The sequence below is a fragment of the Podarcis filfolensis genome, assembly GCF_964270895.1.
Source record: "Podarcis filfolensis genome assembly, chromosome: 1".
NCBI lineage: Eukaryota > Metazoa > Chordata > Lepidosauria > Squamata > Lacertidae > Podarcis > Podarcis filfolensis.
In genome coordinates, this window is record NC_139604.1 from 51,408,247 (window position 1) to 51,431,856 (window position 23,610).

General features: G+C 43.8%; 1 protein-coding gene across 4 annotated transcripts in view; it reads left to right on the plus strand.

Annotated features, from left to right (window-relative positions):
• The first annotated feature begins 1,287 nt into the window (after positions 1-1,287).
• NHEJ1 (non-homologous end joining factor 1) overlaps positions 1,288-23,610 on the plus strand; it is a 108,855-nt gene continuing 86,532 nt past the window's right edge. The window contains exons 1-6 of one of the 4 annotated variants that reach the window (XM_083624812.1): positions 1,288-1,728; positions 3,628-3,732; positions 4,207-4,396; positions 5,911-6,120; positions 8,767-8,905; positions 11,202-11,260. In XM_083624812.1, the coding sequence (XP_083480938.1) occupies positions 4,208-4,396; positions 5,911-6,120; positions 8,767-8,905; positions 11,202-11,260 (597 nt within the window). In that variant the 5' untranslated portion in view covers positions 1,288-1,728; positions 3,628-3,732; position 4,207. Of the gene's footprint in view, positions 1,729-2,137; positions 2,276-3,627; positions 3,733-4,206; positions 4,397-5,910; positions 6,121-8,766; positions 8,906-11,201; positions 11,261-23,610 lie in introns of those variants that run through there. The other 3 variants (XM_083624809.1, XM_083624810.1, XM_083624811.1) reach the window with 3 other exon arrangements.

The following is a 23,610-nucleotide window of genomic DNA, read 5'->3' on the forward strand; positions in this document are numbered from 1 at the left end:
CACAGATACACCAGTTTTGTAGGAGGTGCTCCATTAGGGTTGGCATATTTCAAAAAGTAAAAATCCGGACAGAAAAGTTGAGTATTTTTTTGCAAAATCTCCACCCAAAATTGTGGGTTTTTTTTAGGTATTTATAAAAAATTGCTGAAAAAAAACCACAGCTTCCGATATGGACTGCCATATGCCTGGGTTTCCCCAGACGTTTCAAGCGCTTTTTGAAAATTCTGCCTGGACGCCATCTTAGAAGGATGAATCCCGGCAATGTCTGGGAAATTCCGGATGTATTGGCAGCCCTATGCTCCATTGACATAACCAGGGCTTTTTGTCAGCTGGAATTCACCAGAACCCAGTTCCGGTACCTCTCAGGTGGGCACCATTGCCATTACAAGAGAACAAGGTTCATGGTGAGTTCCAACACATCTTTTTCTAGAAAAACAGCACTGGACATAACCATCATTCTGTTGACTTAGTTCCTGCTCCATTAGCAGAGAGTGGCATTTAAACTGCTTCCAAAGGCCACTCAGCTAGCATAACTGGAGTAAAGGGTTGACCCTAAGATATATGCAACACCATAGAAGATAACAGGGTGGGCATATTTTGAAGAGCAAAAGAGAGAATGCTATGATAGCCATTCAAATCAAATAAATGCAATTTGTCTCTAATTTTCCCCTGGAAAAAGAGGATGTATCCTGCAAAAAGAGGACACATGGCAACCCTAACAGAGACATCATATGAAATACCAATCTCCTACTATGTAAAGCAACCCCATTGGCAACATAATTTAGAAGGGTAGTGAAAACTTAAATTTTGCTAGGTGTTTTAAGAATCACCTGTTAGTTTTATTGTTGTTTTTCAGATAACGTAGTTGACTGTTGTTTTTGTTTTGCTGTATGTCATTTTGGGAACATCTTATTGAAAGGCAGTCTATTCATGGGGAGTGGTGTTCAACCTGTTTTGAGGGAGCAGTTCTCCCTCAAGGACCAAACTTATGGTTGTCACAAGAGGTGGAAGTGGACTCTAAGCCTCAGCTCGCCTTTTACTAACTTAAGCTGATATTTTAACCCTACCAGACAGGGATAGCCAGGCTTCAGTTGCTCATAGGTTTCACACCTCTCAAACAGCAATGTAGGCTGCAGTTCTAGCCTCACTTTTACCTGCAAGCCCTACTGAATTTAATAGGACTGAGTCAACATGTAAACTATTTGTTTTTTTCTTTTGTATTTTTTTACAATCAAGCGCTGTGTGATTTTCACGAAATAAATAAATAAATAGACAGACACAATTAAGATAGAATAAATAGGTAGACACTGTTAGGATCGCAAGGTTAGATTGTAAGCACCCTGAGGCAGGGAGCTTTTCGTTTTCGTTTGGACACTCTTTTGAAACGCCATGTTCACTGAAAGTGGCAAATATAATAATAATCTGTCAATTGTGTTATTTATATTCACATGATAAACAGCACTGCGTTTTATATTGCCACGGATATTTGGCTCTTGAAGCTTCGCTCTGTTTTTACTGCGATACTTCAGGAGCGGATGTCGCGCGCGCACCCACACGAGGGAAACTCCCCCGCTTTCAACGGTCGCCGACGGATTTAACGTAAATTAAATAGGTGGGAAACTGCTTCTGAGGAACAGCAGCCACAGGAGAGTTTCCGGCGCCGTCTGAATCTCCTCCCCCTTCCTCGGCGAGGCCTCACTTTCCTTGCTGTGGGAGCCGAAGGTCACGGTAAGGCGAGAAGTAAATGGAGACAGAAAATATAATAAGGTTTTCCCCCAGCCTGTTTTCTACCGCTGCCCCAGTTACTTGAGGGATGAAAGACGGGAATTCCCGTCTTGGCCTAATTCCGGCCGGCGGCAGGCAGGCAGGCATCTCCATGACTACATCATCCGGCATGCCTTTAGAGACGAGAATGGCACGCTGGGAATTGTAGTTTACATGTGCTGTACTGGTCTGCGAGGCTATGTTGTGTTTATGTGTTTATAGCTATGTGGGACGAGGGTTGGGCTTGGAAAGGAGCTTAGAATTTTGAAGCGCCAAAGGCGGCCCTTTCTCTCCCGGGCCGAGCAAAACTGGTTGTGGGAGTGGAGTCGGAGCAGCAGGGCTGTTGTTGTTGCTAAATGCCTTTGGGTCCCGCCCCTATTTTGCCTTTTCGGGAGAACCGATCCCGATTTTCAGTTCAGTGGGATTTAGTCAGGGTTGGTTCCAAGGTGTAGCGCTGGGCTTTCCTCAGAACATTTCTCGCCTCCACAGCTTCCAGTCACAGTATGTTAAGGTATTTCGTAGCCCGGATTCAATTATTACTCCCCTGATTCAGGTTGGAATCCTTACCCGCGGAAAATTCCGAGGAAGACCCCAGAATTTTGAGGCTCTGGAAGGAGGATACCAAATGGGACAATGCTTTCTCTTTTTGTATTCATAGGGTATTAAGCAACAATCCTATTAGTAAATCAACAAACACACTCCTTTTTTCCTTGTATGCTTTAAAATGTTTAATAACAGGATGCTTGCAGCTTGAGCCTCTTCAGATTTATGCAGAAGTAAGAAAGAGGTTTTGAGCCACCCCTCTGCCCTCTCAAGACAAGTACAGTCATCATAACTACAACCTTATACAATTATTTGGGGCTAATTGATGAGTCACTCCTGAAGAACTAGATGCAGGAAGAGGGGAGCGAAAGGGCAGCAAAGCACTGACTTCACTCTCCCTCTGTTTTCTCCCAGTAAGAAAAGCCCTGCTGGCAAAAGAATATTGGTTTATAGTTTTTAAGGAAATAGAGGGAATGACAAGACAGACCATAGATATCGCCCCACAGCTTGCCTTACTGAATATATATATATATATTGGATATAATTAGACCAAAAAAGTCAAGAACTTAAAGGACATTTGTTGATGGCAGCTTTTTAAACAGTGGCCAGGTGTTGGTGAAGCCTGAAGGGAGCCATGATGGACAATTGGCTTGGAAAAGTTTGGTAAATGGGACTTTGTCGAAAACCTGGCTTACAAACTGAAGCAGGTTAAAGGTCAAAACTGGATAGATGTATGCCAGTCTGGTATAATTCCATCACCTATATGAACAAGAAAGAAGAACAGAAAGCCACTGAAACAGTATGGGAAGCCTGCAAACAGGATTTGAGTGCAACAGCATTCCTTCCACTTGTGATTCCCAGCAACCAGTATTCAGAGGCATGCTGCCTGTGACCGTGGAAGTAGTATATAGCCATAATGGTTGCTAGCAATGGATAGTCTTATCCTCCACAAATTTGTCTGATCCCCTTTAAAACGACTGGTGACTATCACTACATCTTGTGGTAGCAAATTCTATAATTCATCTATGAACTGTGTGAAAAAGTACTTCCTTTTCCCCATCCTCAACTTTTCCAACACCATCCAGCAACACTTTAATCCCCCTCATCTCAGGAGAGTAACTGTAAGCAGAAAGGCTGCCACATTCTTCACCTAGTACCCCTCCTCACCTTAGGCAGTAGAGGACCCAGGCGCATCACTGCCCCGTTTGCCTAAGTTAGTTAAAGAAAGTGTTGGTTCTTCTATTCTGTTATCTCCTCTTGTTAATCTTTTGTGCAAAATGTCAACAATAGATAAACAAAATGCCTTTTCTGCTTTCCCAGTGGCATTATAAGAAGGGAGAAGTAGCTTACAATCCACCTGAGAAGAAAGAGAGAGAGAGGGAGGAAAAGAAAAACTCTTCAACACATTTGGCTGCTGTGGTGTAGGTGGGTACACACCTGGAATTCTTTTCATAGCAAATCACTCCTGGTTCACATGCTCTTTTTCCAGCCATCCAGCATGTTCTCCTGCCAGTGCTGCACTGTCGGAAGCAGTATGCCTCTGAATACTCGTATTTTGAAATCACAGGTTGGGGAATGCTGTTGTGTTCAGGCTTTGCTTGGAGGTTCCCATGCATCTGGTTGGCCACTATGAGGACAGGATGCTGAACTAGATGGCTTTGGCCTGATCTAGCAGTCTGTTCTTATGATTGAGGTTCCTCTGCCACACTAGGAACGTTACATATGCCAGCTGATGAAGGGCCAAACTTGATCTTATGTGGGAGTTCCATGACTCAGATGTCCCTCATTTTTTTCTTTCTTAAAAAATGAGGATTAGGCATCACAGAAGGGCTTCAATTTGTTTACCATGTAGAAATAATGTGATTAAGTGTATAAAAGTGTATTTCATTATTGTTATAGGATGGAGAGCACTGAGGACCCAGAAAACAGACTCCTCCTGCAGCCCTGGACTTCAGTCTGCTTTGATGAGTCCACAAAACTGATGATTAAGGTTTGGTTTGGAGATGCTGGCTATGCCTTGCTCCTTTCTGACCTCAGCAGTATGTGGTACGAAAAGGTAGATACTGAGGTGATACAACAGAGATCAAAGGTAAGTAAAGAATTAGGGTTGTGAAATGTGCACATGGTATATCCACCTCAGCAGCTATTCTATCAGCTCAGGCTTAAAAGAAACCTTAACAAGGCAATTCTGCGCAGACAATACATTCTTGTTTGTCACTAGCCCTGTTTTGTAAATGTTCTGCATTCTTACACTGCGACTGCTATCCTATCAGTAGGCACAGCCTCCAAATCAGTAGAAGCCTTCACTAAAACTAAAAAGAATCTCAAAGTGGCATAGAGGGCTCATCCACACTTCTGTTTGTCTCGTGATTTCTAGTTGTGGGCCTGAGAGGTTCTTTTTATTTGTCCCACCGCTTTCCGTGGGAGAACCTGCTGTTTACTTCTGAATTGGAACAAACATCAATTGGATTTTATGCGAGTTAACTTTCATTCCTGGGGAAAGTGGCAGGACAAAAAAAGAACCTCTTGGACCCATGACTGGAAATCACAGGACTAATACTGTAGGTGAAATCATGGGACAAAAAGGAAGTGCAGATGAGCCCAGAGTGTGACTGGGGATTTTGTGTGGAATCATCACTTCTTGGAAATTTTATTTTTCATCTAACATTGCATTTATATTCCACCTTATCTCCAAGGAGCTCAAAGTGATGTTTATGGTTCTTTCTATTCCCATTTTATCTACAAAACAACCCTATTATGTAGGTTGGGCTGAAAGAGAGTGACTGGCCCAAGGTTATCCAATGAGCTTTATGACTGAGTGTTAATTTGAACCTTAATCTTCTGGATTCTAGTTCAGTACTCTTAATGACTTCACCACAACCCATATCCAGTAGGTGTCTGTTAGCACTCATACTTCCATATTCCAAGTTGCCAATGAGTAGAGTAGAGTTTTCTCAGGTACAGGTTATTGTACATTGAATGCTTAGAAGATGCAATATCCTTGCAACAAGGGAAAGTGCTGCAGCTCAGTGGCAAAGCATGCAGAAGCTGCCAGGTTCAATCCCCAATGGCTCCCTGTAGAGATGGGAATATTACCTGTCTGAAAACCTGGAGGACTGCTTCCAGTCAGTGTACACAATACTGAGTAACTGGACCCAATGGTCTAACTCAATAGAAGGCAGCTTCCTAGGTTCCTGGCAAAACTATTAGGAAAGATGTGTAGTCTGTACAAAAGCAATTTTTGCAATATTAGGTCTTCTGTTTTTATTATGTATTTTTTTAAAAAATGTTCTTACTCATTCCATATCTCTAGAGATGGAGCACAATAGAAATAAACAGGAAACAAATAAGCCTCAGATGCACACATATTTTGCAGAAATGCCTTTAGCGTGGTTTCTGGGATCTTCTGGACAGCAGGTGTGTGCACACACCTTTCAATGTTATCCACTGGCAGGGTGGGGGTGGGGAAGAGGGAGGAGATAGTGGGGAAACTCCTGCCCAGTCTTCTGTGGGCATTAGTAATTTTGCCCCCATCTCTTTTTTAAAAAAATATAACTTTATTGAATAACACAGTCTCATTGTATTTTTTGAAATCTCATCCAGGAGCTAAATAAGCGTTTGACAGCTCATGTATCCTCCTTCCTGAGCCGCCTGCGCAGTCTGATATGTCCCCTTCTGGAAGGAGAAAAGAGCAGTTCTACCATCTTCTCCTGCCAGCTCAGCTCCAGCACACTGACTCTTCGTGTGAAGAGTGAGCTCTCAGGGCTACCCTTCTACTGGGATTTCCGTTGTTCAGCAGCACCTGTTAAGATGGTGAGTTGGCTCTTGGATTGAGAAGGAAGGTCAGTGCTTCAGTGGAGTACTTCTTGGTTTCTGGATCTTCCAGGGAAGGGATAAAGATATTTGAGTGACGATAAGAAACTCAGATATGTTTGCCTAGATCTAAGAGGATTCTAGGCACAGACCAGCAAATGGATTAATGAAATAATTCTTAGCTATTAGCTGAGATGTTCTGAGGATATAGCTTCCCCTTCATAGTCATGGTTTTAGCCCTGCTTATCAGTTAATTGGCAAATGCTCTGGATCTGCTTGTTATTAAAGTGTAGGATTGTGTACAGTGGTACCTCGGGTTACAGACACTTCAGGTTACAGATGCTTCAGGTTACAGATTAAGGTTAAGAACAGTTTCAGGTTAAGAATGGACCTCCAGAACGAATTAAGTTCTTAACCTGATGTATCACTGTACTTGCATCAGCCATCACCTGCCAAAAAGCAGATCCTTGTAGTAGAGTGTGAGACCTAATACAATGTGAGAATTGGAGCCAATTTCTTGAACACCTTAATGCAGGGGTAGCCAATGTGGTGCCCTCCAGATGTTGTTGGGCTCAACTCCCATCAGCCCAGGTCAGCATGGCCAATGGCCAGAGATGATGGGAATTGTAGGCCAGTAAATATCTGGAGGACACCATGATGGCTACCCATGCCTCACTTAAGGTGTTAAGCTGGTGACACTACCACCAAGCATTTAAATGGTAAAACATTAACAAATGAGTCCATAATGAATATTTGGCTGAAAGTGGGCCCCAGGTTTGAAAATATTAGACTACTGTTTTTTAGGCTGCCTGGAAACTAGAAAATTGCATTCTGTTTTTTTAATGTTTGCTTTAGTGTCTCTGGATGGCATCTCATCCTATGCCATCCTCTGCTCAGTTGCAGAGTGCTGCCTTCCTGCTCTGTATGTTTTGTCTGTCTGTTTACATAATACTACTTAGGATGTGGAAGCAGATGTCGTCTTAGGACCAGCTTTGCTCAGATAAATGCCTAAATGCTCTGCTCTCATACAGTTTTTAGCTGACTGGTTACAGTTTTGCCATGTGTGCACCAGGGGGCACTGCATACCCAGGTAACATTCTCTTCTGACTGGCCTAGAGATACAGAATTTAGTTGTGTTATTTCACTTGAGATTTGTTATTACTTGCATCTCAGAGAGCATGAGAGACATACTTTTTTAAAAAGTAAAATAACAGACAGCTGTATAGAACCTAAACACCTTTTTGAGATAATGTAGCTGGTGCTATTTCAGAAGAGCACTAGCACTTGGGAGTTAATAGCTATTTTATCTATTGCTTATGCATCATTCTGCATCTCTTGTCAGCTGTCAAGTGTTTGATGGACCTTGCACTTTTAGATATTCTACTGAGTTATGCTACTGGGTTACTAACTCAAGTATTTGTTTTTTGCACTTTTATGCTGTGAAATGTAACAGCTCTGCCTGGGGAAAGCTGCTTGGGCAGGTTGATTGAGTTCCCCTATGTGGCATATCTCTTCTTTCTTTCCTGTCTGGCAGGCATTCGTCCCTAAATGTTAGAATCAGTTGAGAACTGAGTGATCCAGGGCTGCCCAGCTGCATGCCATAGCTCTTCCACATCTAATTTTAGCTTTTTCACCACTTACTTTATGTCTCGGATGGTGTATGCAACCAGTATTTTGGCTGACAGTTGAGGTTGTTCTTGTTTCTCAAGGTGGGCGGATTTTCTTTTATTCCGATTAAAACAGTGCTAATTAGGACTTCTTAGGGAGCAAGCATATTGTTCCAAAGTCCATATTCCATGACGGCAAGTACAGCTCAAGAATCCATAGAGTATTTCAGACCTTGATGCCATAATGCTTTGAGGGTAAATATTTATTCTGCACCTTGATTTTAACATCTCTCTTTTCAGCTACAGTGTGAAATATATATTTCATGCGCCTTGCTTTTTCTCATGCAGCTTTCTGGGAGGTGCTGGAACAGCAGAGACTAGGGGCTCATACAGACTTGCGCTTGCCCCATGCCTAGAAAGCATGGGTTCAGGTAGTTTTCTGCTTGTCCCAAGCTTTCTAGTCATGGATCCAAACAGTTTTGCCCTTGTCCTACTGCTTTCTCCCGGAAAATCCATTCTTTTGCAGTAAATCAGAGTAAACACCATCCAGAGAAAACTTGAAAGACGTTTGCTCTGATTCAGCAGTAAACATCAGATTCACTCAGGGGGAAAGTGACAGGGCACAGGCAAGTCTGGATGAGCTCTAGGTCTGAATTGCACCTTTCTCACTCAAAGTCCAGCATGAGCTTTTATTTTTAAATGACCAGGTTGAAAACCTTGTTGCAGAGCCCTCTTGTGGCAAACAACAAAAAAGGCAGGGAACTCTGCTACTGTAGTTTGAGGACCATTATTGATCATGGCAGTGTCCCAAATAGAGTTTATGGCACATGGCAGAGCTTTTCCTTCTCATTTGCAAATATACATTTGCTGGTTCTTATAGTGTCCCTCTCTGAAGGGGATGGAGCGGAAGATAGTGTGTGGCTTCATTGGCACTTTTGTCATCCCTGTGCTTGGTTTAAATGACCATGGCTGGCACCAGGCCCTTTGCTCTCATTGCTGCTTGTTGACCCTTGCCCTTCTTTTCTGTGCCCTATGACAGGTGTTCCACCAGCTTGTGCAGCCCCTGATGGCGATGAGCTTGGTGTTGCAGAGTCAAGTGCAGGAGCTGGCATCTTTGTTGCTCCGAAAGGATGCTGAGATCGAAGACTACCGGGAGAGTGGGGCTACTCTCAGTCGAGGTAAGGAGGGAGGGTGCTGCCTGCACTCTGCTCCACTTTGGGACACAAGCTTTCTTCCTTCCTTCCTTCCTTCCTCATGGCTGGCACCGAGCATGCAGTCTTTGGCCATTAGCCATCCTGACCTGGATTTGACACACAGCTGCTCCAGACTATTAACCAGAAGCTTTGGGGTCAGTGCCCTGAAGGTGGAAAGAGCTGGAGACTGACCAGTAGCTGAAATGCTTGGGGGCTAGCCAAAGGGCTCTTTCCTTTCCTTTGAGCATCTGGCTGCAACCCAGGAGGCTGGGGCCAGTGCCAGCTTGTAAAGGAGCTTGAGTGGAGTCAGGCTGTTCTTTCTGCTCTGTAGAAGCTCTGCAAGCATTTGGAGCAAATGGGGGCTCCCCGAATCAAAGATCGGAAGGTACCACAAAGGGTCATCTAGTCCAACCCCCTATAATGCAGGAATCTCAACTAAAGCATCCAACCTTTGCTTAAAAAACCTCCAATGAAGGAGAGTCTACAACCTCCCAAGGGAGTCTGTTCCACTATCAAACAGCTCTTACCATCAGTTCTTGATGTTTAGTTGGAATATCCTTTCTTGTAACTTGAAGCCATTGGTTCATGTCCTACCCTCCAGAGCAGGAGAAAACAATCTTGCTCCATCTTCTATGTAGCAGTCCTTAAGATATTTGAAGATAGCTATCATGTCTCTTCTCAGTCTCCTCTTTTCCAAGATAAACATACGCAGCTCCTTCAACCATTCCTCATAAGGCTTGGTTCTTCTTACCCCCTGCAAAGTTGCAGATAAGCCTACAGGTGTTCTGTTTCAGATACTTTTGGGGGTAGGGAGGGATTCCATTGCTGGCTGTTAAACCCCAGAGAATGGAAAGATTCAGATTAGCCAGACAGGGATTGGGTTGTACCAGTGATGTGTGTTCAAGGTTTAGTATGTACTCTGGGACAGCAGAGGAGGCCTTGTGTTGCCCTGCTCTTCCTCTGTACAACCATGTAGTGTGATTGATTGTCATATCATCTTAAGTGTCCCCTTTTCCCCACCCCACTTGGTAATTGCTGGGGAAAGTGGATCGGAACTTCTAATTTGGTATGGCTTGTTCTTTGCACAGTCTCTTTGAGCAGATGCCAACCACTGTTCTCACTGATTGTTTATACAGCTTGCAGATATCTGCCACTTGTGAAATGGGCCTTCACAATTATTCTTATTCTTATTAATTGAACGCATTACACAAAAAGGTATTCAAGTGATGTACAACATATATAAGAGCATGGGGTTTTATTCAACTGTGCTTAGAAGTAGTTCTGTCTGGGCAAGAATTTCTGCTTGCACAATAGAACTTCCCTCCCTTCCCCCTGTGTGCCTCAAAATCTGTTCTTGGGGTTCCCAACCCTCTGTATCAGTTCTGGGGAAAACAGGAGGGGAAGGGGGAAGTCCCATTGCGCTCAAAGAACAAGGGGTCTGACATGGTTCCTATATATGTGCATGTACACATGCACGCAGCTGTGCTTTCTTGCATTTATTTAGCTAGAGGTGGTATTTTGCACAGTTGGATCTTTTACAAAGACTGAACTCCATACATGTGACTTGTCATACCCCACTTCTATATTAGTCTAAAATGACAGGCTGAGTTGGGCCAGGGATTTCCTGAGGCACAGAGAACCGGAGATATGTTCTGTCCCCACAGGGGAGAGCTCTGTGTTCTCAGAGCTAGGAAATAGGATGTAACACAGATGTGTTACATTTGTCCTCAGTTGCCCTAGATAGACCACTGACCTCAGGCCCCTTCCTGGGAGCGAGGTGTAAAGCGCTCTCTTCTTGGAGGTTTACTAGTCATTAGCTATGTAGCATGGTCCTCTTATTCACCCTTTTCATTTTTCTTCACACCAACCCTGTGAGGTAGGTTGTCCCTATTAGCAGAGGAGTGGGCTGAGAGAAAGTTTTCCAGACTCCCTTGTGGAGCCTTTGTTTGAACTGGGGTTTGAACTTCAGTCTCTTGGGTTTAACACTATGTATCAGGCCATACATATTACATCATGTTGACATAGTTAGATGCAGTTGTACCCAGGTATATACCAGTTGAATCACTCAGTGCCTAGCTGTGGGCTTGACACAGGAAAAGGGTGTTGACTAATCTTTGTGTGTTCTCAGGTGGGAATGGGATAAAATTGCTTGAGTTATCTTTCAGTAGGTGATATATAGCTATTTCCAAGGTAATGTAGCATCTGAAGAATAAAGAGAGCTTGTATACCTGGCCAGATTGGAGCACCACTCACTCTTCTATTGTTGGTACTTCTCTTGCAGAACGTTTAAAGACAGAACCTTTCAATGAAGAATCTTTCCTACAGACATTTGAGACTAAGGTACAAGAATCTTCATGTTTTCATTAAGTTATTGTATAGGATAAAATGCTTCTCCTAATTAATTTGGTAAATGGTAGTATTGTAGGCAGTAGTGACATGTACTCAGAACTTCTGGTTGTGGTTGTCTGCCAGTGGGATATTTTCATTCTCCAATTCTTCACTGGTTTCCTTCTCCCCTTGCCTCTGGTTGGTTCTTCTTCTCCCTGCAAAGTTATACTAATAGGCATCATGAACTGCAGCTATACATGCATGAGCATGACTGTGCCATGTAGGTGTGCTTTGGTTTTGGTTAACTGTAGGCAGGTATGATTAGTTTAGCATAGGTTTGTGTAATGTTGTCTTTCCAATCTGTTGTACAGTCATGTTGTGAAGTGCTAGAGTAAATGAGCCATTGTTGTGTTGTGCTAGGTTAAGCTGCAGTTAGCATAATGTGTGATTGTGTCACGGAGCTTGGATTAATATGGAATCTAAGTGAGAATTTATTTAGGGCATATCTCTCCTGCAAATGTAAAACTGATTTATTAGACATACTGTGTCTCAGGGAATCCCAGGGACTGTAATTTTATGAGATGAAGCTAGGGATCTCTATTGGAAATCCCTCTAACCTCACCAGTTACCAGTCCCAATAATCTCTGGGGGCAAACTGTGGCACTTAGTTTGTACTATACATTTGGACAAAGTGATGGCATCTGTACATTTGTCAAGTAATTTTTTTACGCCCTTCCCACCAGTGCTAGCACTGAAGCTTCCCATTTCCCCTATGCAAGCAAATCCCATTTACCCTTATTAGCTTTTCTGCTGTTCTTGATAAAGCAGGTGTTAAGACTGTTTTCCAGCAGTCAGAGTTGAGAATCCTGAACATTCCTTATTGCTTTTATGGAGTGTACCCCTTTCCAACCCCATTCTTTCCATTTTGCCATTTTTCTTCTGGGCAGTAACTACTCCCCTCCCCCTTGCCATCTTATCTCCATGTTGGTTGGTTTTCTGCCTCTTCCATCTACTAGTTAAAATAAGCAGCAAATGAAGTCCTATGCTAATGCCAACATTTATAGAGTGCTATGCATTTAGTGGTGTCTGAAGTGGTTGGCTCTTGCTCTTAGGCCATCTTGGCCCATGTGGATTGTCTACATTTTGTGTGTATCATTATCTGCTGATACCCAACCACCAGGGTATTGATGTTAGTGTTTATGAGCTTGTTCTGTTTGGAGCAGGTCCCTTAGCAGCCCTTTTTTACTTATTTGCTCCAGAACATGGCTGCTGGTTTGAGCTCAAGGAGAGGTTACGCCTAAGCAATATGCACACCTGTCTGTCAGGGTTTCAGCATAGGAGCTTGCTGATTATGTATCAGAGCCCCCAGAGTTTCACCGCTCTTAACAATGTACAAGCTTGTAATTCATGTCATAGGAAGTGGCTTGTGGAATTTTCCCACGCTCCTACTCTTACCGGCTGCAGTGATTTCATGCTCTCTTTCCAATGCCACGTGCCGTGACTGAAAGTTTCTTATTCCCTGAAGGCTGAGGAGTGGAGGGTTATAGAGTAAGGTCTGTTGGCATGCACTTGAAAGAGATGGAAAATTGGGGTTCTCTCTCTGTGTGTTGGTTATATTGGCACGTGCCAGGGCTCAAACTGCTGTGCTGTTCACACTGGTCAAGGTTAATCTCTGTGTCAAAAGAACTATGTGCAAAGTGGCCTTGAGAAAGAGCCTGTATTGGAAGGACTGTTTTAAGGGTCATGCTAAGCAAATGTGGGCTCACAAAGCCTAAAGTTGAGATTTGTTTATATGTTCAAGTGTGAATTGGAATTTAAGGCAAGCTTAAAGAGCTTGACTATGTAATCAGTAGTAGGGCACTTATGTGTAATTGGTTGGAGCTTCCAGGGGAAACGCAACAGCCCATGAGAGTTACCTAGGGACTGAGACATCTTGATTTTAGAATGAATAAAGGAGTAATAAGGGCAAAAGTCAAATCCTACAGAAGACATTTATCAGCCAAACCATGATGTGAAGAGCAATAAACATGGTCTTTGGCTTTCTGTGAAAGTTGCCAATTGGCAAGCTCTGGACAGCCCTTCCATTTTTTCCACACTGTCTATCCAAGGTCGGTCAAATGACTGGTGTGTGTATGTTTCAGTAGTACCGTATTTTTCGCCCCATAGGACGCACCGGCCCATAAGGCACACCTAATTTTTTGGGGGGGGAAATAAAGGGGGAAAATTTATTCCCCCCCCCCAGGCGCGGGGCTGGGGCGGGGGAAGCCCGAGCTTCCCCCAACCCCAGCCCCCAGAACAGGCAGCTCTCCGCAAGCCGTGGGAGCCCAGCCCCGGGCTCCCACGGCTTGTGGAGAGCTGCGGGAAGCTCGAAGCCCGGGTGCGCTGAGCTCAGCGTGCCCAGGCTTCGGCATGCAGGCAACTCTCCGCAAGCCGTGGGAGCCTAGCGCGGGCTCCCATGGCTTGCGGAGAGCTGCACGTAGCTTGAAGCCTGGGCGTGCTGAGCTCAGCATGCCCAGGCTTCGGCATGCAGGCAACTCTTCGCAAGCCGTGGGAGCCCAGCGCCGGGCTCCCACGGCTTGCGGAGAGCTGTGCGAAGCCTGGAGAGCGATAGGGGTCGGTACACACCGACCCCTCTCGCTCTCCAGGCTTCAGCGAAAGCCTGCATTTGCCCCATAGGACGCACACACATTTCCCCTTCATTTTTGGAGGGGGAAAATTGCGTCCTATAGGGTGAAAAATACAGTAATTGTTTTATGATAATAGGGACAGGATTCCAGAGTGCAGCACTAGAACCAGTGGGTGGATATTGCAGGGAAGCAGATTTTGGCTAAATATTAGGGAAAATTTCCAGATTGCCTCTGGAGATAATGGGCTTTCCTTCCCTGGAGATATTTAAGACACAAACTGGACTGCCATCTGTCAGATGCTGTAAGAATCCAACACCAAGCAGAAGGCTGGATTGGATGATCTCTAAGATCCCATTCAACTTCATTATTCTATGATAATATTGCCACTTCCTTTAAATCAGGCCTGTGCAACTAGTCACCTACCAGACTAAAAGTAGGCCACCAGCCAGGTATGGCATCCTACCAGGACCTTTGTATCTTCTGGTTTTCTTGTCTTCCTTCTGGACAGCATTTGGTTTGGTGGGTCATACATTGTGCAGGCCTGTCTAGGGTGTAGCTGACAGCTATACTCCTGTGAATGTATGATGCTAGTTAGTGGACATCAGGTTAGCCTACTTCCAATATTTCAGTGGTAGAATGCATGCTTTCCATGCAAAAGGTCCCAGGTTCCATCACTGGAATCTCCCAAGTAGGGCTGGGGAAGATCTCTCCCTGCCTGAGACTCTGGAGAGCCATTTCCAGTCAGTGTTGTAAACAATGCTGAGCTAAATGAACCAATGGCCTGACTTTTTCAGTACGTATAAAGCAGTTTCTTTTGTTCAAATTCAGAGGATGAAGTTGCAGACCTCTTTAAATTATCAACTTAAGTTTTTGACACAATTGTCTGGGACACTTCCAAAAGTAAAATTGGGGTGGTTTTCAGCTAAGTTTTCCTTGGAGTAGACCCACTGAAATTAATGAATATGACTAAGTTAGGTCCATTAATTTCAATGTGTCTGCCCTGTATAAAACTTAATAGCTTATGAAGGGCTACTATACGAAGGGAGGAATTTAGTGTCACACTAAGGCTATCATTCCATCAGGGAAACTTTTGGGCTTGCCAAAAAGAGCAATTTCTCCCTCTCCTCCCCCCACATGCTGTTACAGGGGTTCTTCTGATCCTTCTGGGCCATCTTTTTTCCCTTTTTTTTTTTTTGAGAAAGGGACTCAGTTGTAGAGAAGTGGAAACCCCATTGCACAATCACACCCATAGTGTATACAACTGAGTGGAAAGCTGAGCTGAGAAAACAATGATTGGTGGTTCAGTGCCCAATTTGGTAGGTGAGACCAGCTGGTGAGGGCCTGGTGCATTGAGAAATTGAAGACAAGTTGAAGAGGGTGCTGAGCATAGAATGAAAGATGTCAAGAGACTGGAAGGGCAGTTTCCCTTCAGAAGAGGGATGGATAAGAATAAATGTGTTTTCCTTTTTATGAAAGGTAATGAAAAAGAAAGAGGGAGCACCTGTTCTTTCCTGGCCCTAGTAAGAGTCCAGAAGAGAAAAAGGAGGCTATTCTAGGTGGCTTTAATTTTTTTATTTTGACAGAGATTCTAATAATATGTCTTGAGGCTATTTGCAGACAGGGTTTTAGGAGTTCCTTTTGAGACTTAGATGAGTTGTTGGGCTATTGGAGAATGTGTTGATGGAGGAAGGGTAGGCAGTACTCAGCAATGCATGCTAATCTTTCTTCAGTGCATGAATACTGTCTGAAGACCTCTACTTCTGTGCAGTCCTTAAGGGTTTTCATGCCAGGTAAGGGCAGCTGCTGTTCCCTATTCTACTTTTCTTGTGCTGCTCTGTAGGAGGCTTTTTTCTGGGCATTTTGTGCTGCAGCCTGCTTATCGGTAGACACAAGTCTGGGCAGCAAAGAGCTATTGTACCTATAATTCCTCAAGCTGCGCAGCAAGCCTGGACCTTGGTCCGGAACCACATTTGTCTTAGCTGCTCATTTGCAAGTAACTGTTGATTCAAATATAGCCTGTCCCCAAGAATATTTCCCCAGAATATTTTTGTGTACCATGGTCCTGACTTTTGTGCTGCACCTTTGTCCGTCTCTGCGCAGTTAGCTCCAGCAAACAGGATGTGGAGGGCTCATGGGTCAACCTGGGCTGGACCAGAAGGATGTGCCATCAAAATAAGCAATGCTGAAGAGGAAGATAAACAAACAGGCGGCTCCCCAGTGTGTCCGTCACTGCTGTAGCTGGGCAGGCTAAGTGAGTGATAGAGCAGGGAGTGTGGACATCTGCAGAAGAGCACCCTCCCACTGACATCAGTAAGCACTGGGTCAAAGCTGCTGTTAGCACAACGGAGGGAGGAGGAGGGGGTTCCCTCCCCTGGATTAGGTTAAGAGGGCTAGACAAGGGGTGCACGTCAGTGTCTTGAAAGTCTCCTGGGGATTGTGGAGGGAGGAATTGGGAGAACTGATCTGGGAAGTCACTTTGGCACTGCCATGCTTGTTGCAGGGGCTAGAAAGAGTGTGGAAGGAATGTTAGTGGCATATACATATATATGTACATATGACTTTTAATTCTTAGACTTCAGCTGCAATCTTAACACCACTTGCTTGGAAATAAGCTCCATTGATTTCAATAGGACTTCCTTCTGAATACACACAATTACAACTGTGCTGTTAAAATGATTGAATGATCATTCCCAGAGGACTCTGTGAACTATAATTTTGTGAGAGATACTAAGGATTTCTAACATCCTCAACACCTTTGCAAATTACAGTTATTTGGGGGAATCCATGACACTTATATGTTGGTTTTATACTATATAGTGGATAGATGATGATGATGATGATTTATTACATTTGTATACCGCCCTTCAGCTGAAGATCCCAGGGTGGTTCACAACAGAAAAATACAAAATGAGAATACATAATACAGAATAAAACAAAAACAAACTAATAACCCCCTCCCACAAACACATTTTAAAAGCCATAGAATGTTAATCAGCAGAATGCGTGGTTGAAGAGAAATGTTTTTGCCTGGCAGCTAAAGATATGTAATGAAGGCATCAGGTGAGCCTCCATGGGGAGAGTTTTCCACAAATGAGGAGCCACTGCAGAAAAGGCCCGTTCTTGTGTTACCACCCTCCAGACCTCTCATGAAGGGCCTCAGATGATGGTCACAGGGTCTGGTTTGGTTCATATTGGGAGAGGCAGTCGTTGAAGTATTGCAGTCCTGCACCATTTAGAACTATATAGATCAAAACCAGCACTTTGAATTGGGCCCAGAAACTAATTGGCAGCCAGTGTAGTCAGGTCAGGATTGGTGTAACATGCTCAAATTGTCTTGTCCAAGTGAGCAACCTGGCCACTAAATTCTGCACCAGCTGAATTTTAGAGGCGGCCTTACATATAGCGTTTTGCAGTAATCTAACCTAGAAATGTTGGTGGTGATAACAATAATAAGTAATATAGACCTGTATGTTTTGGATGCTGAAGGCCCCCATTTCAATCCTTGGTATCTTCAGGTAGGGCTAGGAAAGGCTGTTGTCAGAAACCCTGGTGAGTTAGATAATACTGAACTAGAAGGGTCAATATGGGATTCCTCTGAGAGTGGCCTAAATTATTTTGTGTTGGGAAGTAGGCTTGGGACAGCAGGGTGAAGGTTCTTCCTTTTTAGTTTGGGGCTGTCTCATACTGGCTTAGATGGCACATAAGTAGAAAACTCTGGGTAGGACAGTTCTGGAAAAAGCCCTGCTTCCCTGGGTTTCCCAGGTCGCTGAAATGCTCAGCCTGGCCTCACCTAGCACCTGCCTGCTTGTTGCCCAGCTCACCACACTGTCATTTTTATTGGTGCTAAAAATATTCTCCTTGAGAGAAGCAGCTATTGTTTGGCAGGCAGCAGTGATCCTCCTGCATTACAGATGGCCGTGGCAGTGACCTTCACTCCGTTTGCCAGCTCCATTTGCAGAGGGAGGGAGAGGAAGCTACTGTTCCTGTCACCTCCTTCCTTCTGGGGAATGGTTTTCATTAGCAAAAGGTGGCTGTAGTTTGCAGCCTAGAGAAGCATGGGAGCTGGGTTTGCTGGGAAAACATAGCAATTTCCATGGCTGAGGGGCACCACTTGCAACAGTTGGCAAGCAAATGTCTTGTAGAATTTCTCTTGGCCATCTCCTGTATCACTTGGCTGTGAGTTTGGGATAAAGGGGGGGGAGGGACTAGCTTTTTCTTAAAAAAAGAGTTATTAGCAACCTTTGCTAGGAAATTATCCACAAGCTGAGAATTCAATAAATATTTTGATGCATCCTTCTCTGTGAACTATTATTATTTATTGAACTTATTAATTACTTTTAAAAGCAACTCAAAGCAACTTTCAAAAATAGTGGTACTTAACTCTAAAGCTTCCTGAGTGACTTTGGGCCAAATTCTGTCTCTCAGCCTACTAACCTTCCTCACAGAGACCTTGTGAGAATAAAAATGGAGAAAAACCCTTGTATGCTGCTTTGAACTCCTAACAGGAGGGAAAGATACAAATTATTCAGACCGTAGACTGTAGTTTTCTCTATACTAACAGAGAAACAAGCAAGATGAGCTCTCAGTACAGGATGGCAAACATGAGCTAATAGGCATTACTGAAACTCGGTAGGATGAGAATCATGACTGGAATGTAGAAATTGAGGTGAATGACCTATTCAAAAGGAATAGAGGAGACAAGAGGGGAGGAGTAGCAGCATTATATGCAAAGGATGTGTACACTTGTGAAGACATCCATTTGGAAAATGGAATACAGATTGAGAGGATATGGGTAAAAATTGTAGGAGAGAGAAACAACAGTGACACTGAGGTTGTAAGCTATAGACCTCCAAGCTAGACTGAAGATTTGGATGATGCCTTCCTACAGCAGATTACCAAATATTCAAAAAAGAAGAAATATAGTAGTGGCAAGAGACTTCAACTACCCCAATATCTGTTGGAACTCAAACTCTGCCAAGAGTATAAGGTCCAACAAATACTCAAAGAGAAGAGTCCAAGATGGATGGGAGTTTCTTAAAGGTGAACCATTGAAGATACAAATGCAGACAATTGCAGCAAGAAAGAAACGTGGGAGGCACCTAAAGAAACTAGTGTGGCTGCATAAGGGGCTTGCAGGTGAGCTGAGATTTAAGAAGAACATATATAAGAAATGTAAGAATCGGGAAACCATGAAGGAAGAATATACTCGAGTAGCCAACAGTTGGCAGGGATAAGGTCAAGTTTTCTTAAGCTCAGAATGAGCTCAAACTTGCAAGAGAGGTTAAAAATAATTTTTTAAAAATTCATTGGCTGTGTTCAGAATAAGAATAATAAGCAAATAGTTGGTCTTCTGTGTGGAGAAGATGGAAAAATTATACAGTATTGGGTGACAGAGAGAAGGCGGAACTGCTCAACCCCTACTTTGCCTTTTGAGAAAAACCTCAACACCAAAAGGAAAGCAATGCCCAATCTGATGATAAAAGAATAAACGATGCAAGGAAGGATCTGCAGCTCAATATAGGAAAAGAGGTGTTAGAGTAGTATAGTAGTAGTATATTCAGAAGAAGTATAGTCTAAAATGCATAGTACCACATGCTACTTCTACACCTTTAAATTGGCTCTAACATTTAGGACTGTGTGTGTTCTGCGATCCCACACAAGTACAAAATCTTTGATACTAACCTGATCATCATGGTTCGTTGGTTTGTTTTTTGAAGTTTCTAGATCCTATGGCTGTGAAAACATGCAGACGTGGGAACACAGGAAGACCAGCACATTTTGCATGCTACATTAAACTGTATGGTTTAATATGCAAGGGGGAGGAAACAGGTTGGAGTTGGGCAAAGGTAGAGCATCCACTTTGCAAGCAGAAGATCCCTGGTTCAACTCTCAGCATCTCCAGGTAAGGCTGAGAGGGGCTCCCTATCTGAAACCCTGGAGAGATGCTGCCTATCTTTGCTGGCAATACTGAGCTAGATGGACCCAGTGGTCTGACAATGCAAGGCAGCTTCCCATGTTCTATGAGTTCGCTTGTCGTGATGTGTAAACCGTGAGCAGTAAGCCATTGAATACACATTGGCTTCTGCTTATGGCTTGTTTGAGGAGAAAGACACCACGAGCTCATGTTTGCACTTTGAGAAGCTGGAATCTGCCTTGTTTCTCCCCTGCACAGCATAGTCAGGCGCAAGGGAAGGAGCAAAATGCTTGTGTGTGTTAAATTGTAGTTAAACTGCTGCAAATCAGACCTTGGGAAGCTGCCTTGTACCAATTGGTCCATCTAGCTCAGTTTTATCTACTGGGAATGAATTTCCAGGGATTCTGACAGGAATCATTCCCAGTCCTCCCTTGAGATATTAGGGATTGAAACGGACCTTCTGCTTTCACAACAAGTGCTCTGGCACTGAACTTCAACGCAGCCTGGAAGTGTGTGGTCAACACCTGGTGAAATCTCAGAAGCGGAGCATTAAGCAATTAAGGGTTTCCAGTGGCCAGGGAGTAGGATTTCAGTGTCTTGCCTATGTCATTGTCCCACACAGCTAGCATATTTTAATTTGCACTATTAGGCTGCAGAAGCCATCTTTTCTTTTTTCTTGTTTTAAAAAAAGCACAAAGCACACTTAGCCCTGCTTACACTTTTTCCACAAATGAAAAGATCCTACAGCTGGTCCTATATATAGGGCAACTAGAAAAACAACCTTGGTGAAAGGTAGACTGACATGGAAAGGTGCAGGTGAGCCCATGAAATGGAACAGAAAGGTTCTGTCAATGCATAATATTGTCAATATTGTGGAAGGGTAATTATTACCTGCATCAGTGACTCAGTATAGAGTTGCCCAAGCTAGTTATGTACGGGGTTGTGTATGTATTCATGCTCCCACTTGGCATGTTCTTATGGCTCTCCTACCCCATTTGTTTGCCATCCAGGCGTCTTTCAGAGGGTGAGCCGCTGTATTTATTTATTGATTTAGGCATAATCAGGTGAGGAGGGAGTTGGCGTGGAGCAGGAACCACAGAGCGTTTACCCTGGCTTGTGAGTCAGCTGGGCTGCATGCTGCTGAAACCAGACTGGGCACAGCAGCCCCTGAAATAGAGGCCAGACCACAAGCTTGAGAACAAACCCCAGTGGCAGGAGCAGCAAGGCTGCTGTTGGCTGCTGTCCTGGGGTGTACTTCTGCCAAACCTGGGTTCCTTTCTATGGGATCCATTCTTGAAATATGGAGTGAATCACCATAGTGAGCATCTGAATGGGGTACTCTGCTTGTGTTCCTTGCAGGGTGGAGGATGTGTGGGCTGGCCAATTCTGGAGCTGGGGCAGTGGCTATTCCCCATGTGTTCAGCACTTACGTCATTTAATATTTGAGGGCTTCTGGCCATGCCCCAGCTGCTAGTGCTGGCCAGGAAAGGCCTTGTTGCCTTTCTTTCCAAGGCATACCATGAATAGAATCCAGTCCTCCTACTCTTAAGGCACAAACATTCTCTCTGATGCAAGGACAGCTGATGAACTCTTAAATCTCTCTCCTTTCCTCTCAATACCAGAGCAATACCAAGTGTGTTGACTTTCTTCTTCTTGTTGTTGTTAGATAAAGGAAAGAAGCATAGTGGATTAGATTGCAGGCCTGTACATATTCCCCCACTCCAATAAGCAATAGCTGGCCTTTCTGGGATTAGAATAAGCTGACAATCTTATTCCAGTGCAGAAAAAGAAAATGCAGGCAAGAGGAACAAGAAGATCCTGATCTTTTGTGTGTAAGCATCCAGGGACAGATCTTATTTGTGTTCTCTGCAGTGTGATATACGGGCTATGCTTCAGGGGGTAGTATGAAAATGAGCAGTCAGTGTTTTCTGTAAGGCTCAGAAATCAAAGGGGTCCTTGCGTATGACTTCCAGCAGCTGTCAAAAGGGAGAGAGAGGTAGAGCACCCTTCTATTAGCTCTCTGCCTTTCCTTTCCTTGTCATTGATTATAACTTTCCTCACCTTTTTGCAAATGTCTAGGTAAAAACCCAGATGTATAAATTATGTATAGAATTTGGATCTGGTGGGAGGGGCAGAATGTGCCAAGTTCTGCCTGGGGTGGATTAATTTGTAAAGAGGTATCCATGGCATGTGACAAATCAGAGCCATACAACATTTAATAACACTTTGTACTGATCTTTCTGCCAGTAATAGCTACTTGCTGCCACCTTCTCTGTGTTTGTAATGATGCTTCTTGTGTTCTTTATCTTAATGTAATGGTACAGCTTTGGATTCCTGCAGCAGGAAAACTAGTGAGCACATTTTGAAGCAGAAGGTTGGTTGAAGGCTAGTGGGACTTTGCAGGGATGTGTGCTGGGTGAACTTGGCTGGAAAGGACCAAATTGCCAAAGTGTAAAGATCTAGCAAATATGACTTCAATAATTTCAGGCTCATTGTCTATTGCCTGCCCTAGGGGGAAATGGATACAGGTCTTTAGAAATTGTTTTGCAGCAAAACAAATATAATATTGGTTTAATTTTATCAATTGGTGGCAGGCATATCTGTTGAAGTTAATTGCACTGTTTGGAAAAAGTTATTTGTCCGCATTTGCTGTCATAAGTGAGTTCTGTACTTGTGTTTGATTTTCATAGCTCTTCCATGAAATAGGACAAGGTCTGAATCAAGGCATAACAGGAAACTGGACTTCTTGCTAGTGTTTGAAACTAGGACCCCTCCATGTTGTTCTACCCTGCTTTTTGTCATTCCATTTCCCCATCTGTGTTCATTTGTATCTACCTCCTGAGACTATATAAGTACCTCTGTGGGTTGAAGGAAACACTGCAAAGAAGATGCTCTCCATATTAAAGAGGTACTGTCAAGTTGTCAGTGGATTACGCCTATCTGTAGTGTGCTGTCCTCCATAGATGTCCTCAGTGGCAGGATACTGGACCATTTGTGGGTTCCTCTATTTGTACCTCTACTTTTCCAAATGCGTGTGAGCTGCTTCACTGATGGTCTTGCCTGTGCGGTTGTGTGACTCCCCTACCCCATCCCTGGAATATATATGTTGAAGCCACCCAGACAAGGAATATTAGTCTAGCAGTGTACACATGTGTACAATGCATTATTATTTTTACAGCGTGCCAATATTTATTTAGAGGGAGACAGACCTGCATGCATGTACATCTGTAGTGTTTATATACTTTTACTGCTGTGATGTGTAGATGTAAATATGGTCAAGAGGTGGGTGCTGTAGTTAGCCTAACACCTCCATATCAAAGGGTGTTGTGGCTGACCAAGCTACCACTGGAGACAAATTGGCCTTCCACTCCCTTGGAACTCCTCTGGGGGATGAGAACATGTCTCCTTTCGTTGATTGCCCAAGGATACTGACTCACCTGACTTTGCTTTTGGACAGGAAGGGTGTTGTAGGGCATTGCTTGTACCCCTCAGACAAGCTGCCTGGTCTTAAGAGAATCAACAGAAGCCTCTTGTATGACTTGGTAGCCCACAGTTTCTTATAGATTGCTTAGTGACATATTAAGAACTTAAAAAGAGCCATACCGCATCAAACCAAAGAGCTATCTTGTCTAGCACTATGTTTCTCCTAGTGGCCAACCAGAGACCTCTCAGAAGCCCACAAGCAAGACATGAGTGTAATGTTTCTTAACCAACGATATTCAGAGGCACACTGGAGCTAATATTTCACCATCATAGCTAGTAGCTATTGATAACCTTGTCCTCTATGAATTTGCCCAATCCACCTTTAAAGCCACCTAAGT